The sequence below is a fragment of the Poromitra crassiceps genome (genome assembly GCF_964638095.1).
Source record: "Poromitra crassiceps genome assembly, chromosome: 14".
Classification (NCBI taxonomy): domain Eukaryota; kingdom Metazoa; phylum Chordata; class Actinopteri; order Beryciformes; family Melamphaidae; genus Poromitra; species Poromitra crassiceps.
Window position 1 is genome coordinate 27,124,596 of NC_139633.1, and position 22,084 is coordinate 27,146,679.

At 43.6% G+C, this 22,084-nt stretch overlaps 1 protein-coding gene across 1 annotated transcript in view; it reads left to right on the plus strand.

Moving 5' to 3' along the window:
* The first annotated feature begins 6,196 nt into the window (after positions 1 to 6,196).
* LOC310789226 (atlastin-2-like) overlaps positions 6,197 to 22,084 on the plus strand; it is a 28,862-nt gene continuing 12,974 nt past the window's right edge. The window contains exons 1-3 of the mRNA XM_083650819.1: positions 6,197 to 6,324; positions 17,830 to 18,014; positions 20,218 to 20,433. Of these exons, the coding sequence (XP_083506945.1) occupies positions 6,252 to 6,324; positions 17,830 to 18,014; positions 20,218 to 20,433 (474 nt within the window). The 5' untranslated portion in view covers positions 6,197 to 6,251. The remainder of the gene's footprint in view (positions 6,325 to 17,829; positions 18,015 to 20,217; positions 20,434 to 22,084) is intronic.

The window sequence follows — 22,084 nt, forward strand, 5'->3', positions numbered from 1 at the left end:
GTCACAGATGCACCATTATCAGTGCACGTTGACTGGTAATACTCACGTAAATTATACTACCTCACTTACTTACCGTACTTAAGCAGCCTACAGTATTTGAGTAAATGTACTTGGCGTTAGTTACTTTCCAGCTCTGTCACTACCTACAGAGAACTTGAGAAAAGGTGATGTCTCTCATTGTAGATTAGGCTACATGAGATTAGATCGGATTGAATTAGACTAGTTTTTGTTTGTTTATTGCGACAGTATATATATATTTTTTTATATCACTATATGTCACTTGCATTTTGCTTGCAGAAAAGCAACAGCGAAAACTTGCCTCTGCAGCACGATGCAGACAATAATAAGTGTAGTTTTACATTGATGGCACTAGAGGGAGCCCTCTACCTAAATCTGCACCATTTATCTGTTCTGTCTTGCAACCTTGTGACAGGGCAAGAAGTGGCACAGCCAGGGCAGGCATTCAAGTAATAACGTGAGTGATGATGGGAAGGGAAAATAATGCATTCACGCAAGGCAAGGAAATAGTTTTCTCAGAAGAAGAAAAAACTCCCAGCTTCAACGTGTCCACTTCATTTCAATTCACTTCAGTGCTGTTCCTCTTAGCCGGTTATGGTCATGCAAAGAGAGAGTGTACTGCACACACACACACACACACACACACACACACACACACACACACACGCACACACACGCACACACACACACACACACACACACACACACACACACACACTGAAGTGTAGACTCCTGGATTGGGGGTTCTGTCACAGTTACTGCTGTGGCCCTCTCTAAATGTATCAGTGCCTGACGACGACGCTGTGCCCACGTGTGTCTCTCATATTTCTGCTGGCCGCTGAGCCGGGCTAAGAATAGAGAAGAGCACTGACACAGATTAACACAGAGATACTGTACCAGATATCTCTCTCCCTCTCTCCCTCTCTCTCTCAATCTAAAAAAAACAATTATCTCTCCTGTCACTCTTGTAACCCCATCCTTCTCTCTGTTCCCATTTTCGTAGTGTATTGAGAGAGGGGGTGGGAGGAGGAGTCGAGCTCATGTACAGTATGATACCTGGAGAGCAAACACAGTGAAGGAGTGATCTCGTATGATCATACTCACTTGGCCATTTGCTGGCAGGCAGGTGAATTGTTGTTATAGCTCACATTTCTATATCAGCTTTGCCATGCAGTACCTCTTTATCCCCTTAGAGGGCCTGATCCTATTGCCTCATATTCCAATCCCAGCATGGCCTTTGCTGGTAGGCTATAAGTCATGATGTTTCTGAAAGACTTTCAAAAAATGTTAAATTGCCTCCAAATTACCCAATATGCAGAAATAACAGAAGTCTGTCTCTACTAGCATAAAGTCCAACCAATGTCAAATGGAGGACTTTGATTGGTACTGTACCGATATTAAGCTTTACCTGGAAAACAAAACATATCCCATGCTAAAGAATTAATAATAATAATAATATATAAACAATTACAGAAAGGGAACCCCCTACTCTGGAGTACTTAACTGGGCAGTCCACAGTCCAAACTTTCACTTGGTAGAAGCAAGATATCTTGACCTGAAGCATTGTATGACTCTGAATGGCGAGTGGTATGAAAAAGACTGGACAGTCCTTCAGAGACTTCTAAATGTCACATCTAAGTCCAGGATGGAGCAGGATCCCCTGGATATGTGGGGAAGTCCCGCAGTGTGTGTGTGTGTGTGTGTGTGTGTGTGTGGGTGAGAGAGAGGGTGTCGGTCCAGCGAATCCCAGACACCCAATCACGGTTCGTCAACTCGGTGCAGTAAATCTGATTGGTCCATTATGCTGGGGCATTTAGGGCCAGCTCTGAATCCCTCCTCTGTCTGTTTGTGTTCCCTTACAGCTTACAGGATCTCTCTCCCTCTCCCTCTCTCTGTGTGTGTGTGTGTGTGTGTCCTGTGTGTGTGTGTGTGTCCTGTGTGTGTGTGTGTGTGTGTGTGTGTGTGTGTGTGTGTGTGTGTGTGTGTGTGTGTGTGTGTGTGTGCGCGTGTGTGTGTGTGTGTGTGTGCGTGCGTGCGTGCGTGTGTGTGTGTGCAGGTCAAGTCAGATGATTTTCTCCAAACAGCAGCTCTTTCAGGCAGGCAGCCAACCTTGAATGAACATTAGGATTAGGGCAGAGCACTTTAGAGAGAGAGTGGCGTCAGCGGAGGACCAAAATGCGTGACTCATTAGCCAATGAACAGCCAGGAAGGGGTCTCGCGCTACTTTTGAATGCTAAAATAAAGCTGATATTGTACAATTTGATTAAAATAAATAAATAAAAACTTTCAAAGTACAACACAAACTGTCCATTTTGCTGCAACTCGACAGTGCTGCTTAATCCAGCACCTTACTTCCTGGAACTCTTGAGAGTAAAAAACTGGTCCATTGGAGTGAATGGAGATGTCGCGACTCTTCTATATACACGACTCTGGGAGGTAGCTGCTAAAGCAAACACACTTCACTGCTGCAGCAAAGGCAAACAGGACCGTCAGAGGTGACCAACTAGCATATTTGTTAAAAACATTTTTTTTTTGTTAACTTCTGTCTTCTGACACGTTAAACTGTGAGTTGGGTCAAAAATTTGGCACAGGCCTGTTTCTGGTGAGTCTCCATGTGGCAAGTAACTGTATAAGCCACATAAATATGCTATATTAAGGCTGTAAGAAGGGCAAAACTCTAAGCTCCAGAGTAGCCTATAATCAAAAAGAAAATCAAATTTTTCAAACCTCTTGGCCTAAAAGTGATACCAAAAGAGGTGGTTCACTTTCTGCTGACTCTCGCTCTGCTCTGTTGGCATTTGCCTCTCATCATTTAATTGGAAATAAGATTACACAAGCATATCTTTAAACTAAAACAGGAACACACAGTATATTTAGTAAATATAGTATATTTAGTATAGTATATGTATATAGTATATTTATTTTATTTTATTATGATGTGTATTGCACCACGGTTTAAAGCCCACTTCTCCCCGGCCAAGGGGAATATAACACAGGATCACAAGACTTCAAGAAAAGCTGCCCTCCCATTTGTGTATCTCTGTCTTTCTTTCCACAGTGGCGGTAGGCTACTGGATGCTGGATGAGAGCAGCTGGGTAAACAGCAGAAGTGAGCTGACCCTCAGAGGTGAAGAGCTTTATGACTTTATGTTTAGCTGTGAGGTCCAACGAGAGCAGATAAAAAAAACATAAAGTTAAGAAGAACAGCGTATCTCTGTGAAGAACAGCATATCTCTGTGTTACAGAAGATAGGAGACACGTGATATCTTTACAGCAGAGTGGACTGTTCCTAATTAAAGCGAAAGTTGTTCTCAAAGGAAACCCTTAGATTTTGAACTGTTGTGATTATTAGGGATTATTTATATAATATTAGAGCTACATATTTTAAAGAGATAAATCATAGAAGATTAAGCTTATGTTGCTTATGTCCGCTAAATTCCTTTCTAGATGAATAGAATATACAGTACTGCACTGTATATCTACACTACAGAATAGAACTCCAGTACTCGGAATACAATAGACAAAATACAGCAAAGTGAGTGTACAGACAGTCCAGACATATTGAGGAAATGAATACCAATTTCCTCCGACATTCTTATCTCCCATTCTTGGGAGGATAGCTTATGATGTCTGAGACGATACAGATCATGTTGACGATATAATGATGATGATGCTTTTAGTGGATGGAGTGATGATCACTTTGAAGATAAATATCAAACATATAACATGTGATAATGTGAAGATAAATATAGGCTAATGAGTAACATGTGATAATGTGAAGATAAGCTAATGAATAACATGTGATAATGTGAAGATAAATATAGGCTAATGAATAACATGTGATAATGATAGAAACAGTGGTAGCCTAGTAATAATAATGACAGGAAAAGATAGTGAAAGTCGTGTGCATAGGGCAACACATGTAGGCTATGTGACACCATTAGACCAGTGGTTCTCAAATTCTTTCACATGAAGGACCCCTAAACTGATGAAAATTAGACCACGGACCCCCATTTGATAGGATTTTGTCCCACGGTCCCCCATATGATAATAAGATTGATGCTTTTAGATGTTTTATTACAGAAAGTGTATCAAACCAATGACCAATATAGTCATTGTGTTACTTATGAATGGAATTATAGCGAAAATAAATTACCCCCATTTTGGCTGGGGGCCCCCTGGAACCCCCTCAAGGACCCCTGGGGGTCCCCGGACCCCCATTTGAGAACCACTGCATTAGACTATCCATCATCCTCTTCACCAGTGATGTGTAGGCAAGTGGTAAAATGAAGGTGGGTAAACCGTGACATCCAGTGGTGTAGTCTAGTTTATTGTAGTGGGTATACTGCAAGTTTCAGCTTGGAGTGAGATTTATTTTATTTTATTTATTTATTTATTGGGGGGGGGGGGGTACAGTTATCTGTTGCTCGGCAATTGAGTACAGAATCCTGGATCAGCTCTCACTTAACAAGTGGCCAGGTTAGCCTATCTACATCAATTGGACATGTAGCAGCATAGGTTTCTAACCGGATAACAAGCTGATGGCGAGAAGCGGCTGTACACGGCGGATGTCACATGGTCAAGTGCTGAATCATTCTGGGTGATTGAATCATTCTGGGTGATTTATTCAGCTGAATCAGTGTCTGGGCAGTGGGCACGCTTCCTGTTTTTATCAACTTTTGCTGAGGTCATTGTCTTCAGTTCTCCCTGTGGTTGCTATAGAAGTCTCACTTTTGAAAATAATTTAGTCGAATGTAGAAGAATGACTGTTGTGATTATAGTCTCTCTGTTATCTCTCTAGCTACACTCATGGAACTCTGGACAAATTCAACATCAGAAATGACCTCACTCACTGATGACATCACAATTGCTCGAGTGACCACAAGACATCATCACTGATGACATCACTGATGAAATCATCACTGAACTAATAGCCTCAGCCAGGAAGGATGACATCACTGACTGATGACATCATCACTGATGACATCACATCATTAGGTAATTAGGGCAATTACCTAATTAAAAAATCAGGTCACCCACATGGGTGCTCTTTACACTTCCTGAAAGTTTCAGCCCAATCACACGTAAAAGCATAGCTGTGGCCTCATCCAATGTGTGAGAAAAATTGAAACAGAGACAGCCTACTTCCTTTTTAGATGATGATGGTGGTGGTGGTGGTGTGTGTGTGTGTGTGTGTGTGTGTCTGTGTGTGTCTGTCTGTCTGTCTGTGGGACTATCTGTCTGTCGGTCTGTCTGTCTGTGGGACTGTCTGTCTGTCTGTCTGCGGGACTATCTGTCTGTCTGTCTGTCTGTCTGTCTGTCTGTCTGTGGGACTATCTGTCTGTCTGTCTGTCTGTCTGTCTGTGGGACTGTCTGTCTGTCTGTCTGTGGGACTATCTGTCTGTCTGTCTGTCTGTCTGTCTGTCTGTCTGTCTGTGGGACTATCTGTCTGTCTGTCTGTCTGTCTGTCTGTCTGTCTGTGGGACTATCTGTCTGTGGGACTGTCTGCCTACTTATCTACTATCAATATTTTCCTATCCTCTGTCACTCACTCACTCACTCACACACACACCAAAACACACACACAATCACACACACACACACACACACACACACACACACACACACACACACACACTCACACACACACACACACACACACACACACACACACACACACACACACACACACACACACACACACACACACACACACACAGATGTAGCGGAGAGGGGGGGGGGGGGGGGGGTCACTTGCTTATCAGTTATCTGTGAACGCGCTGTCCAGCAGACAGTTCCCCCAGACCGATGTACAAAGTTGTAAATGTGTGTCCCTATGCTCAAAAGTCTAGATGGCGCTATAGTTTATTTTGCCATGGGAAAAGATAATCTTCTCTGATTTGATTCTGCAATACCTACAGTTATTTCACAAAAATGGTTTGCATTCCAGTGCAGAGTGCGGTGTACTTGCCCCAGCTGCAGCAGGCTCGACTCGCTCGGGCAGAGTGTGTGTGTGTGTGTGTGCGTGTGTGTGTGTGAGTGTGTGCGTGTAGGTGTGTGTGTAGGTGTGTGTGTGTGTGTGTGTGTGTGTGTGTGTGTGTGTGTGTGTGTGTGTGTGTGTGTGTGTGTGTGTGTGTGCGCGTGCGCGCGCAATGCACTTGTCTTGACTGGAAGGCGAGAGGAGAAAAAAAGCTTCTCTGACGTCAGCCACGTTCGATTTTTACTAGACCAAGATGGCGGAGGTGAGCGGGCTGAGGAACAGAAATCACTTCGAACCAAACTGCAAAAGCCGCGTCATTGACGAAGGTAATGATGTTGTTTGTGACAAATGTATTGCAGTGAGACGATATGAGTTGAGGGCAGCGGTAAAAAAAAAGAATTTACGGTGTCGTGTTGTCACCTTTGTTTTGTCAGTGACAAAGCCGCTTTTCCGTTAGCCAGGAACTAATGTTTTTAAATGGACCCTGCGGCACTGCTGCTGGCTGAGTGAAGGCTGTGCTGTGTTGTGATGGCTAGTAGGGCTAGGCTCGTTAGCGGTCAGAAGCTAACCGGCTGTTCAGTCCCACAGCCGTGGCCGTCACTTTCACCTGGCCCGCAGTGTCACGTCCTCCCGGCGTGTCCGTCCCGTCTGCCCCTGCCTGCCTGCGGGGTGGCATAACATAACGAGCGCCTCGCTGCTGAACTTTGGAACAGTCAGCAGCGCAACCAGCTTCCTCTAACGGCTTTTCTTCACATTATGAGCCTCTCTCTCATCAACGTTACTAGTCTGAACTCCTCAACCACGTAACGTTAAAGTATAGCTAACGTTAAACCCTCTCAACCCGCTTATGGCTCGGTTATTTTTAAATACACTATTATTAGTCCGTTCCGTTTGCCAGGAGACCCATTTGAAGCTAATTTCGTCCTCGGGATGCAACCAAACAGTCAGCAAGTGTGTGACCCTTTAATTGTGTATTTATTTCATTGGCAGAAAATGAGACGAGCGAGTTAACGCCATGTCATTACCAAGACCAAATGGAAAGACGTGGACTGTTTGTTTTGTAGCTTGTTGTTACACAAATAAACCCGAGCCCATAGTTCATGTTCATGTGTCTCATTGAGTGATGATGCCTCAAAGACCACATGGCCACCTGATGCTTGTGTTTCTTGCAGTCAGCTGTGCACGTTAACGGGCTGAGCTACATTGCAGTCGTACAATAAAATACATGTAGACAGATAGATAGCACATTGCCAGATGTCATCATGCGGTCCAGCTTGTGCTCCCAATTTACTCACTTTTTGCAACGTTAGTGCATGCATAGCCTACTCCACGGATGCAGTTTGTTGTGCTAACTAGAGTGGCAACTAAGAGGATGAAATCTTATACGTCAGTTGAATATTTTTATTATCCTAAAAGTCCAGAGTAATGTAATCTAGTGGCTAACCTATTACTTTGAAAACTGTTGGGGCAAAGTTTGTAACTCCTGGCAGTGCCGGTCGTAAAGAAATTGTAGCCTCTATCAGGTAATGTGCCTATAATTCACGGGCGTCATCATCACAGATATAATCAAAAATCCCCTATCATCATGATAACCCTTATGTCTACTTTCGTACAGACCAGCTGCCTCTGTGGCAATAGCTCCCGTAAGATACACTCACTAAGCGGCTGTCCTCCTTACTCTGCACTTTGTCCTTGGAGCGCAGACTCGGATCTCTGCTTGCTGCAACTGAACGTTTGCCCTGCTTGACTTGGGTCCAGAGAGGCCGAGTCAAGTTGCCTGCATTTCAATAGGCTACGGCGGATTCCTCATTCTCTTTCAGAAACTGTGTCTCTGCAGTCTTGTCTGACATACCCGCATGGGGTTGAAGTTGCCTCACATATCCCTCGCGTGTGCTCCTGATTAGACATCAGATGGTTTCCCAGTCGTTTAAAATGCGTAGCCTGCATGCCAGGAGGCTGGCAGAGGGTGTTGAAAACCCTGCTTGGCACTGATCATCGGCATTGCAACAGTGGAGAGGGGAGGTGAAGGTTTTGAGCAGAGAGAGAGAGAGAGAGAGGATTTTTGCATGGATTGTTGTGGTTTTTCCTGCTTAGTCAAATCCAAGCAAGGTTACACGGGCATTGAAAATAAATGGATGGCCTTGGAAGTACTTGGTCATTGATTGTGGTTTAATCCTGTGCAAAAACTAGATGGAGATTTGTGTTGATATAGGCGCAGGTTTAAAATGATTTCACCATGATTTTTCTGACCTCACAACAACATGAGCAAAAAAATAGGGCGTCACGTCTAATGTTGACCAAAGTAAGTCATATCTAAAATCACACCAATTCGCAATCGTTGAATTTCACTAAACAAGACCTTGGCAGTAGTTGATAAATCCTTCAATTTCATGGTCAAGTGGGTATGGGAACGCTGCCTAAGGCCGCTATTGTTTTATTTGACACTCCAAATTGAAAATGTGAAATGTCACAACAACCCACAATATGAAAGAGACTGTATAACATGTCAAATCTTACTTGCAGAATATTTGTAATGAAGATCATGTAGTATCTAGCCTATTCTGGCATACAACTTAAATGATCCAAGTAACCTCATCTCTACTCCTATATACTATATATATATATATATATACGGTGTGTGTATATATATACTGTATATATCCTTGACCTTTATACTAAAGATTAGCTACTGTTTGCGCCATACACACACAAACCCAACCCCGTGATGTTGCCAACTAAGCCTTTAGAAAAGCCAAGAAAGATGCCCCTTAAATCTATGCAACCTCCCATATGTAGACAGCTGGATAAGTAAGTGGACTTATCAAGTGCCTTATCAAGGTCTACCTCATATATAGTGCATGGGCCTGGGGAGGGGAGAGCCGTTTTGGGACTGGAGTTTCTTATCCATAAGATAAGAAATAACTTGGCTAATTTTAGTTCTGTCCCCATTTTCTGCAAGCTGAAGAGGACTGGGATTAGTACACACACGCCTCTTTATAACCAAGCAGCATCTAGCATACTAGCCTCCTTGCATGCTTATAGTATCTCTGACGCGCACATGCACACACACTGCTGCAATACGGACTCCTTGCTGTCCCAGCAGAATAGTTCCTTTGTGTTGGATCACTGTGGCTGCAGAGCCACTTCATCATGCTGAGAGCTGCGCTGGCCATGTTGGGAACTCGTTCAGTGTAGGATTTTAGCCAGGGGCAAAAATGCCCCCAAGAAATCTCAGAATGCCCCTAAAAACCACGATCCAGGGCAAAAATTGTCCCCAATATTTTGATAATTTTATTTTTAATTTAATTAATTTAATTTAATTTCCATCTCCAACACATGCTCAGCAAGTTGGTTGACAGAAGATGACGATGAAGAACACACTGACAAACAGCACTGTTGTTCACACTACGCTTTAGCAACTTTATGCACTAATTACTATTTTTTTTAAATGCCCCCAAATTTTTCTAAATGCACCCCCCCCCCCCCCCCCCCCCAGTTTTTAGACAGTGGGGGCAAAAGTTGCCCCCAAAATATTTTGTAAATGTCCTACACTCAACTAATTTGTGTGCAGCCTCGTAGACTCAGAGCAGACTAGTGTACCACTTTCACACATGAACTCAGGATCAGGTGAGGGTTGCTTCCGACTGAGCCTGCCCCGGATGATACGTGAAGTGTACCCTTTCACACATGAGTAGCACCTCCGCAGAGTTTGTAAAGTAGAGAGGGGGCGGGCGGCGGGGGTGGGGGAATTTGGGCATGACCACACAATGGGGAGTTGTGAAAACTAAAAATACATAATGGGCGATGACTGCCTAAAGGCCTAAACATGGTCGTCCGTTAGAGCCTCGCCCCGCCCTCCCCGTGTGACGGCGGGTGGAGCGCCGTCCTACGGGGAGGGGCCGCCGTCGGCTGACGGGGGCTGCTCGAAAATGTGACTTCACGGCGACGATACGTGCGTGACGACAGCTGCAGGAGAGTTGTGATTGGCCGTTGCCCTGGCTCTTCGTCGTAAAGTCGCCTTTCAAAGCATGATGTTAGATTATAACAACTAGTTGTGTGGCTTAGCCTTCCCAAATGTTGAGGGTCGTTTTTTAGAATTTAATACATAGAATTGGGAACGTTACATTCAATTTCATTCAGACTGCCTGGCACACAATCTCCGCCATTTTCACACGGAGCTTCCGCGGGGGGGGGGGGGGGGGGGGGCGGGGCGTAGTGGCGTCCGAGCATGTGGGGCTCGCTGGCGCCGCCAGACGGCGAGACGGCTCCAATTCGAGGCGGACGGACGACCATGTTTAGGCCTTAACGTTCACGGCATATAATCGTTTGCGCATAACGTTAGTAATTAATTAAACAACCCTACAACTGAACTCACGCCCAGATGCATCGATTTCCTCGAGTCGCAAGCACTACAAAGAAAACAGGTCTTTGCTATGTTCAGTCCTAAAATGCATCCAACTTACTAGAATTATACAGAATACAGGAAGCTAGACGTTTTTACCTTCAAAATAAAATAAATGTTGTATTACTTAGTAACAAAAAATCAGAATGGTCGACTCACTACAGGTTAAAATTGACTTTTCGAAGGGAGCAGATATTCTTCCAGTTTATCTCTGTTCTGTGTCTTTCGAAACACACACAAAAAAACATTACACGTGCCTTTACTTTATTTAATTGCCATTATTGCGAAGGTTATACCCCAAAGTTTTCCTTTTATACTGCCTGACTTGACGCTACTTGGAATTTGCGGTTCTGCCCTTGAATCTTCACAAACGCTGTGTAAACGTTAAATCAAAGGCATGAACGCAACCAGATACCCTACCTAGCGATGTCCAATACTGGGAAGTGGGACGACCCTCGCGTCCGAAAATGCTCATTAAATGTGTGTGCTGTGCGAAGCTATGCAGAAAGGAAATCGGATCAGAGGCATGAGCCTTTCAATCCAGCAACATGTTGGCTGACGCACAGTCGCACAGGGGAGCAGGTTTGAAGCGCTTCATTGGAAAAACTGAGACGGCATGATGTTTTTTTGCTCGCTCATTCACATCGACTATTTATATAATAATAATCTGTCACGCTGGCTTTCTGTCTCTGTCCTCATGCACTCACTGACATTAAGCTGCTTTCAGACATGCCTTGGAATTCGGGAGTCATCTAGAGGGCATCCGGATGGCGGTGTATGTATGAACACATTTTGGTGATTGATTGATTGATTGATTGATTGATTGACTGATTGATTGATTGACTTTATTTGGTGAATGTCAACAAAGATACAGGGGAACACAGACAATCACCGAGGATAAAAACACAATAAAGCCTGGCTATAATAAGCACTGGCTTATTTCCATTGCAGTCCTCAACAAACAACAGAGAGACAAAAACATCACACGATTGGGAATCACCTTCTATACTCAAATTAAGACTATTACATTATTACTAGATTGAATAGGAATAATGGCACGCTTCAATATTATACAATACATAAACATTTGTTGTTACATGATGAGCTATTGGTGAGCTATGGTGAGCTATGGTGAGCTATGCGCGCTCCCGCGATCCTCCTACTATCCGGAGGAGACACTAGGGTCGGACCTAGTCACAGGAGCGGATTGTCCCCCCCCCCTTCCCCAGAGCCCCGTGAAGTAGCCAGCTCAGTGAGTGCATGAGGAGAGGGAGAGAGACTACTGTCCCATGCATGCAGTCAGTGGTCTCTCCAAATAATACTAGGACAGCGTTGCTGTTCCACCGTGGCGATTTGCAGCACTGTCTACCAGTTTATCGCACTATTATTCCATTTATTGTTGTCCATTTAAACACTTAATATCTTATGCCATCTTGAAATAAAAGTCTTGGAGAAACCTCCGGTCTGCATTTGGAAGTGCTTTGATCTCTTCCTTTCCTGTTTGCCAGCTCATTGTAAGAATCCTAATTTATGTGCTGAGCAGGCGAGTAGAACTAGTATATAGCCTAGGGTTAGTTTGCAATAAACAAGTTTTATAGGCCATGTGTCTTCCTACCTCCGTTATGAGAATTTCACATAGACTGAGAGTGACGACAGATGAAGGCGTAGCATCACCACTTCAGGGGCATCAGCCCTCAATGGGCCCTTTTCACTGCAGCCATTTTGAGGTCTTAAAGCAGGGCAAAAAGGTGTGTAACCAATTATAACATGAATGATTAGTTCCACTCTATTTGGATGTTGCAGTAACAGGGCCCTCATTAATGTTATTAATTGTTACACCTGCTGTGTTTACACTGCTTTGACATAATGGCTGCTGTGAAGAGGGTCTGAGTAAGGCACACTCTGTGTGGGAGTTTGTTTTGATGTCTTCTATGTTCCCGTTCACCTCCTGTTAGCCCCCTCTCTTATTTAAACACACACAGAGTTTGAGACGGTGGGTTCACTTCAGATGTCTAAACTATTAGATGCACAGCCAGGATATTGCTGTATAAAAAAAACAAGGGAAGACAGTCACACACATAACCTACATTGCCTAGCTTCATTTTCAAGTCATGAACAACATTTGTGTGGCTACTAGGGGTGTCACAATATATCGTCCCACGAAATTTCGCGATAGTAAAACGTCACGATATGTATCGTTGAGATGAAATCTCATATCGTGAAAAAAAAAAAAAAAAAAAAAAAAAAAAAAAATTTAATAGACAAAGAAACGTCTTTGTTTGTTGAAGTTCAATGTGTGGAAAGTAGTTCAGTTGAACAAGTCTCTGAAGAGACACATGAGAAGTTATACAGGAGAGAAACCATTCAATTGAGTTTCTGGCAAAACTGTTTACTTGACAGGAAAAACTGAAGATGCATAAAAAATAGACTAAGAAAAGTCTTGTTGTTTGAGTTTGAAGAAAAACTGAAGATGCATAATGAGAATTTATACTGCTGAGAAACCTTTTAGTTCAAAGTAAATATAAGTGACGGTGTAACTCATTCTATTTCAAGATAAGCCTTATCTCCAATCTCATGTTTTTTCTAGTTGTTATTGTAATAACAATTTCCCACAACAGCATGTTTTGTATTTGTGCATTTCAAATAAAATACGGTACTACTTTTCCAGTCATATATTGTCATTATTCAAGTTTAAAAAAATATTGTTAAAATCGTATCGTATCGTATCGTTATCGTGAACCCAGTATCGTGATACGTATCGTATCGTGAACTGAGTGTATCGTGACACCCCTAGTGGCTACTGGAGTGTAAATAATCCTTTTGAAGCCTCATCCAACCTAGCTTGCCTGCGTCCCATGCTGAGCTATTGCTGGAAGCATGGACATGACAGTTGGTGTTTGTTGTATTCCCTATGTGTTTTTCCTCAAAAGCCGTTGGAACTGGCACAGAGGGAGATGGCATTACAGCAAAATTAGCGGACCCTGTTTTGGCTTTCTTACTGTTGGATTATCTTCACAGAGGTTCCATCGTCTGTGGACCAAAGAATTGACCATGCACAACTCATTAAAATCTCGATAACAGGACTGGCTACTCTTTTTTGTATCTAACCCACAGCTTAAGAAAAACAGATTATATATATATATATGTATATATATTAGGGATGTTCATCAATTATCGAAAATCGATAATTGATCGTTAAGGAATTGAATCGATCATGTGGAATTTTTATCGATTATTGTTATTATTTAAAAAAAATATATATATATATATATTTTTTTTTTGTGGACTAGGTTTGGGTGGAATTCGTTCCTCCTCGCCCCACTCCATTGCACAGCCGACTAACGTGAGGTGGAGCTTCATATAGTCTCTAGTTTTCTGGCTGGGCACGGGCCTTTGTGCCAACAAAACTGTTTTAAACATGGGGAATTCACACCGGCATGCGCCGGGGACAGCAGAGTGTTGGAGAGGAGACACATTGAAATAAAGAGTTCATTGAGGAGAACACGTTGTCTTTCGTATTTTCTGCCATAGGCATTCATTTGGTAAAAAGAAATAAAAAAATATTCTTAATATGATCAATAATCGATAATTGATCGTTAATTTTCCCGATTTTCGATTATGGAAAATTTTCAAAATGAACATCCCTAATATATATATATATATATATATATATATATATATATATATATATATATATTAGTAAGCTCGAGGATTTGAAGTATACCCACTTAAAAATGAGCAGCGATACGTAACAATATAGTTTTGTGACGGAACTTTCACTTCAGTGATTTTGTTTCACAAATACCGAGTAAATAACTGCATGGGGAAGCCATCTCCATTCACAATTCACCCTCTGCGTATGCATGTGTGTGTTCAGACCCAGCACCAATGTTAATGGATCAGCTTGTTCAGACTGGGCACAGCAAGCCGCTCGCAATCTGTAAAGCTCCAGTTTAGCTAGGCGTCTGATCTAGCACATATTTCACAGGAAAACACCCTGCAACTATAGATCAGGGGTGTCAAACTCATTTTAGTGTGTGCACTTTAGGACACAACCTCTTCCTTTTTCTTCAGATGATGAGTCGGTAGGTAGTTTGGCTAATCTTTTGGGGTTTCTGTTCACTAGGGCCCAGTCTTGCTTGCCAGATCTCTCTGTTTCGTACTGTACCACCAGCACAGGAGAGAGTCTGGCTGCTCTTACTCTCACTCTGGTCTAGCGGGAAAAAAGGCTCGGTTATCTTTACAACCATCCACCCAAAGTACCAAGCAGGCCTGCTTTATTGCACAATCCAAATCTTCGTCAAAACTTGCCATTTTCTAGCAAGCGGCTAGCGTTGTTGTTTCACAGCGGCGGAGGGATTTGAGAGCGACACGCAGGGAGCGGAAAGTGATCTCCCTTCGCTCCGACTGAAATGGCCGGAGCCAATGGCAGAGCTTAGACCCGCAGCCAGCTTCCAGTGAGTCAGACTAACTAGGGCCCAACGACAGATACGGGAGTAAAAAAAAAATCCAATATCGATATATCGGCCGATCATGATCCCTCAAATATCAAACACTCGTGACAAATATATGTAATGGAGGCAGGACATTCAACAATAAACTTTATTGTCCAAAATGATGTAGGTGCACTTAAACAGTCGACCTAATTGGGAATTTAATAATCATATTAGTATATTATTTAGAGACTTATAATTAGAAAATTATTCTCTAGGGAATTGGAGCCAGCCCCACCTTGAAAATGGCCGACATGTACATTGTCTGTATTTGTCATATGGCAGGAGCTTAACGTTAACGGGAAGGGATGGGTGCTGCTGTTGAAAGCGTGGTTTGATCTTGGTTGGTATTAGTAACACCCGCTGTGGCACCACAACCTTATATGGTTGAGTGGCTAATAATCACTTCAAGAGTCTGGATGAGCAATGCTTCGTACTTGTTGTCCTACCTGTTCAGTGTTCAGTGGACTCTGTGTGTAAAGTAAACGGCTGAGGGAGAGTTGATAGAACATGAAGGAATGGCATCTTTATCCCTGCGTCAGTGGCTCCATACCTGGAAAGGAGGTCACGTGAAAATGATCTGGAGTGATTCGCCTGACTGGAAAGGAATGAAATAGGGTGGTCAGTCACCACGATACACATGACCCATGATAACATCTGAGGCAAAGCAGCCTTTTTTCCATCTTGTCCATGTCGATAAAACACCATAGAGCAGTGGTTCTCAAATGGGGGTCCGGGGGTTCCAGGGGGTTCCCAGCCAAAAGGGGGGTAATTTATTTTCACTATAATTCCATTCATAAGTAACACAATAACTAGGGGTGCACCGATCACGTTTTTTGCCACCGATCACCGATTGCCGATCACCTATGAGAAATATCTGCCCAACCGATCATCGACCGATCACCGATTACCGATTACCGATCACCGATATATATATATATATATATATATATATATATATATATATATATATATATATATATATATATATTTATTTTGTTTATAGCAGTCTATTATAGAACAGTTTCCATTTTACATATAAAATGCGGCTTATATAACGGTGCGGCTTATCTATGGATTTTTACAGCTAACGGCCACTAGGGGACCTCCTAAATCTATGGATTTTGGTACGAGAGACAGAATGAGAGTAAGACAGACATTACGAGAGCGAGACCCTGATTGGATGATGTTGCAAAAAATGTGCCTCGCGACCTGATTGGAGCACTGTGCCACTACGCTCTATCAGCCACTACTGTAAAACACCCTCCCTCCAACCACCCTCCCTCGCTCCGGGGGAAAAAAGTCAGCGATTGAGCCAGAAACACAGTCTGAATGAAATTGAATGTAACGTTCCCAATTCTATGTATTACATTCTAAAAACTTAACGGCAACATTTTGAAAGGCTAAGCCACACAACTAGCTCGTTGTAATCTAACATCATGCTTCAAAAGATGGAGAACTGGCTGTGTTACGACGATGAGGATGCAAAACATGTAATTTGCATGTTTCGTTCCACCCATGTTTCGTCCGCGCTGCCAAATTCAATGGAATGAAACGAATCTTGTAGCCTATGTTGGACGTAGTGAAGTATTTTTGATTGATTTGTTCATCGGACTCAAAACGGTCTCCGCTGATAAGACACGGAGATCTCTGTTACAGGCAGGAGCTACGCCTCCTCCTGACCAGTTTTAAACATTAAAACACCTGCGGCTTAGTCCAGTGCGGCTTGTAACAATCATTCAATTTAGCTGCTGCGCCTTATACCTTATAGTACGGAAAGTACGGCTGACGAAAGCAAAGCGTGTGCTTTGCAACACAATGATATAAACGTTAGAGCACAATATTAAAGTTAAACGTTGGACATTGAAGACATGAAAATGGGCTGCCTCATGTTTCTCACGCGCAGCATGATCGGCTATGCGATCGGCGACAATAAAGAAATATCTGCAGCAGCAGATCACATATTTGAGGTCACAATCGGCCGATACAGATTGCGTGCCGATCGATCGGTGCACCCCTAACAATAACTATTTTGGTCATTGGTTTTATACACTTTCTGTAATAAAACATCTAAAAGCATTGATCTTATTATCATATGGGGGAGCGTGGGACAAAATCCTATCAAATGAGGGCCCGTGGTCTAATCTTTGTCAGTTTAGGGGTCCTTCATGTGAAAAGAATTGAGAGACACTGCCGTAGAGGACTGAAAACAACTTTGTGGAAAGTTGGAGCAGTCCTGGATAAAAACAGCTGGCAAATGGCACATTCCACTTCACTAAAATATTTACAGGTTTGTTTTTGTCATTATATTCTTGAAAATTGTGATATTCTTCCTTCATATTGCTACCAACAAAAACAGGCCAGTGCCTGTATGGACTTTACCTTTTGGTACGCCACTTGAGTGTTGATATTGGACCACGTTCATTTGCACCAATGATGATACTTGTTAAGTGTTGATCATGCAGCTCTGTTCTTTAGACCTTTGCAGAAATACCAACACGACTGAGGAGACAGATGTGAAACGTTATCCTCTCAACTTCCTCCCCTCCTGTTCTTCCCGCTAACTCTTTGTGTTTTCAGTGCAGGGCTATTTCCGAGCCTGACCTAGATGGGAAGACCGGAGTGGGAAACAAACATGTTAGCCGAGCACAGAATGTTGGAATCATTCCCATCTACAATTTGACCCATATAGGCTATCCTAGATTCACGTTGCTGCACGGTAGCTCCTTTTTCGCCACACTGGGGGCATTTACTCAAGTCGACTCAAGTCAACACATTCACGATAAGGAAAAGGACCCTTGAGAAAAGTGACCCAGATAGCTCTCTTTCTCCTCCTTCCTCTGCTCTTTATGTCCATTGTCAGCACTATAGCATGCAGTGTTTTCTTACCTAACCGGCTGTAATCTTATCTCTCTCTCTTTCTATACTGTCTAAAGGCTTGAGTGGGGTGGAGGATGTCCCCATTTTCCGCCATAAGCAGAGGCCTCCCTTAGCCAGGCCCGAAGACGTGGAGGACGAAGAGGAGGCCAGCCGGACAGCCCTTCCCAGGTCCCGGTCCTCGAATTCGGGCACGGATGACAGCCTCACCCCCTCACCAGATGAAGAACTCCAGGAGGAAGAGGTAATAATGTTGTCATGTGTTGTTGTTGTGTTTCTTGCTGTGTGCTCACAGTATTCACAAGCACGTAACTGAGATCTGATATGTCAGAAACTGAGTGACGATTTCCCTCTCCGTTGTCACCTCTCTGTACACTCACTGCATTCTTACTTTGATGTAAAGGAAGTTAACGCCTCAAGGTTGGCTTAGGGCCAAGACCTCTTAGAAGAATACATAAGGAGGATTTTTTTTAAACTATCCACCTTATTTTTGAATGCCCCGCTGTACAAATAATTAGGGGTACAAGGTCCGGTTTAACGTGACTTATTGTTGCAGCTTGCCATTTCCTAAAATGGTATTCTACTTGATTTGAAAAGATGGCCGCCTATACTCCCTTGTACCCTGGCTGAATCGAACACAACTTGGCCAATAAGTATGTAACATACCAAATAAAACAAACAGTAATGTCTTTGTTTGATGTAGAATGCAGAGGACATGTAACTGTTTCGTTAAACTTGCGTTCCAGGAATATTGTATTTACTGCACTGCTCTAAAATAACGTTAGTGGCGCGCGCCTCAGAGAGCCTGTTCGTCCTGGAAGCCACTCGCTTTGCGCCAGAACACAATCGATTTGGGGGGGGAACACGCCAGGATTGGCCAACGCCAACGCCAGTGCCCAGAACTGTCAAATCAAATCATCGACAGAGAGGCTATGGCCCGCCTCCCAGTATTTTCAGCGTATCAGAGTTAGATAGAGAACGTGACAAATATAGCCACGTTATGCTTATAAACAACAAACTAACGCTGGTGATCCGTATGGAAACAGTGTTACTCGAAATGGTTAAAAGTTATATCTATTTGGTCATTCAGTGGCATTTTACTGCCATGTAACATAGCTAGCTAGCCGCTAACATTAGCCACAGTAGGCGATTACACACATGATGCACTGCGCTCTTAAAGGGATATTTATCAACGTTTTCTGGTCCAAAATAATCCAGGTTGTAAAGTACCTATCCAACACTGCCTGGCATCCAGCACATCGCGCCTCCTCAGCTGTTGTTGCCAACGAACTTGCAAAGAACTGACACCTTCAACACACAGCTAATCCGCCATTTTGGACAGACTTGGCGACACAGTCAATGCCTCCGGCTAATGTTTTTCAGGCCAAAATGGCGGCAGCGCTGCTTCCATAACTACGCTAATACCCAGAGTGCCTTGCGCCAAGAAAGACGAGCAGTCGGGAATCTGGTTGGGGGGGGGGCTATTACGTTTACTAAAGTGAATGTTTTCTAATGCTATGCTAGGTTTCGACCTAGCCTTGTTTTTAACTATTTTATTTGTCACAGACACACTTGTGCACGGTGATTAGTAAACACACATGCTTAATGTAGGAAATTAAGAACATGTTTTGACGGCGACTTTTGCCCCCACTGTCTAAAAATTGGGGGCATTCACAAAATTATAAAAAAAAAAAAAAATTAGTGCATAACGTTGTTAAAGTGTAGTGTGAACAACAGTGCAGGGGGCGGCATTAACTCGGGTGGTAGAGCTGTCGCCTGGGAATCGGAAGGTTCCCGGTTCGAGGCTGGCTCCTCCCCGTAGTGTGTTGAAGTGTCCTTGAGCAAGACACTGAACCCCTAACTGCTCCCGATGAGCAGTTGGCGCCTTGCATGGCTGCAGACGCCATCGGTGTGTGAATACTGATAGGTGTGAATGTGAGGTATTCATGTAAAAGCACTTTGGGGAGTAAAATGCATACAGTGCTGTTTGTCTCTGAGTGTGTTCTTCTTCATCTTCCTCTGGCAACCTGTGTGTGTGTGTGTGTGTGTGTGTGTGTGTGTGTGTGTTATAGAGATGGAAATGGAAATTAATTGAATGAATGAAAAGAACATTATCTCAATTTTGGGGGGATTTTTGCCCCGTGATCATGGTTTTTAGGGGCATTCTGATATTTCTTGGGGCTTTTTTTGCGTTTGCCTCTGGCTAAATTCTGTTATTTTTTGTTTTTGCTCCAAGTGAAATGTTTTATGGTCACTCATGATCCAGTAGGTCACGGGTTGGCTTGGTTCCAGCCTTAAAACTCGTTATATAAGGATTTTTGGAGGGAGGGAGGGGGAGGGGGGGGGGGGCGTGGAAATCACTTCCGGGTTAAGAGATGTCACGTGACCGTTCAGCCTCTCAAAGCCAGGGAAAGCCCTGATTGGTTAGAAACTCTTGTTGTCTTCAGGAGGCGGTGGAAGAAGAGGAGCAGGCCAAGCCCGTCCAAATCGTCCTGGCCCACGAGGACGAGCACAGCTTTGAGCTGGACGCAGCGGCGCTGGAGAAGATCCTCCTGCAGGATCACGTGAAGGACCTGAACGTGGTGGTGGTGTCTGTGGCCGGGGCCTTCCGCAAGGGCAAGTCCTTCCTGTTGGACTTCATGCTCCGCTACATGCACAGCCAGGTGAGGCGCTTTAGCTACATGCACAGACAGGTGAGGCGCTTTAGCTACATGCACAGCCAGGTGAGGCGCTTTAGCTACATGCACAGCCAGGTGAGGCGCTTTAGCTACATGCACAGACAGGTGAGGCGCTTTAGCTACATGCACAGCCAGGTGAGAGGCTTCAGTCACGGCAGCCATTTACATACTAGGTTTAAACGCACTCACAGGCTCATCATCTTCCTATGAGGATTGTTGTAGAAAGGAATTTGCATCAATAACATCGTTCTTCATCTCGTCTTAACCAGAGAATTTCAAGCCAATACGAAACGGTGACCAAATCATAAATGAAGCCATGAGGGTTCGGGGAAGTTGTCTCACAGAAGTGTATTAGCCATTACGTATCCCTGTAAACAGAATTAGCAGGGAGACTGCAATCATCTCAGTGTATATACATGAAAACAGAGTGACAGTCAAGATTTAACATTTGTCATTAGGTCTTATTCACCTTATTCAGAAGAGACCGTCTGGAATGAGAGACTAACGGGAAGTGTAAATACAATCGCAAGTTCCGATTGTATTTACACTTGCTGTGACTCATAAACCTAGTCTGACTCATAATGTGAGTCAAACTAACAGGTAAAACAGCCAGCGTTTTGGGATACAATGGGTCAAGTGGGCGGGGCTGCATAAGGTGAATAGGCAGAGAGGGGAGAGTAGAGGGGAGGGGGAATCTGCCTGGAGCACACAACAGGTTTTGTCTAAGAGCTGCAGCAGAGCCTGGAGCTGAGCAAGGTCAGCCACGTGTGACATGACCCTGTTACTGTGGGCAGAGGGTGAAATCTGCTTGAACATATGTGTGTGTGTGTGTGTGTGTGTGTGTTTTATGATTAATAATAACTAATACCAATAACTATTTGTATCTGTTATAGCTTATTGATTATGAAATTAAATCAATGGAACTTAAATTTTCATTTGCTTTGCATACAACAAGATGTTTGGTGGGGAAAGGTAGGGTACAGTATAGTCTCTTAGAACAGACGAGTTGGCTTCCGCAATTTTCAAATGCTTCCGCCATACCGTCTGTACTTCGTGGGGGAGAATCATGCACCAACCGGAATGGGAAGCAGAAAGGCGGGTCTTCCGCTCATTAGTCCAATCAGAATCCAATATGCCGGCAGAAAGGCGGGTCTTCCGCTCATTAGTCCAATCAGAATCCAATATGCCGCATTCGCGTGTCGTGATTGGTCGGATTCCGTAGAACTTCCTTCCAGTCTGAAGGTTTTTTTCCCAACTTCCTTGTGCATGTTCTGGGGGTGTAACGTACAGACTGTATATAGCTGCATTCGCCGGATGTAGATGATACAGTCTGTTTTAAGAGACTAGGTACAGTACACTCTGAAAATTCAATTCACATCCAGAAGAATCGAGACAAAAAAAAGTCAAGTCTGGAAACAAGGATTGCACTGCCACTGATGCTGGCATCGGTATAGGTATAGGTATCTGTGTAGTAGTGTCTGATGATACCAGGCTAAAATTTAAGTACTCCACACCGGTGAAGTGAGTCAATGCCTTGCCTATATAGATCTGATGCTGTTGGTTGCGCATGCTCGTCCACCGGCTGGAGCCTGGGAGCCTGAACTGTCTTAAAATACCAACATGTCACTGTGTGTAA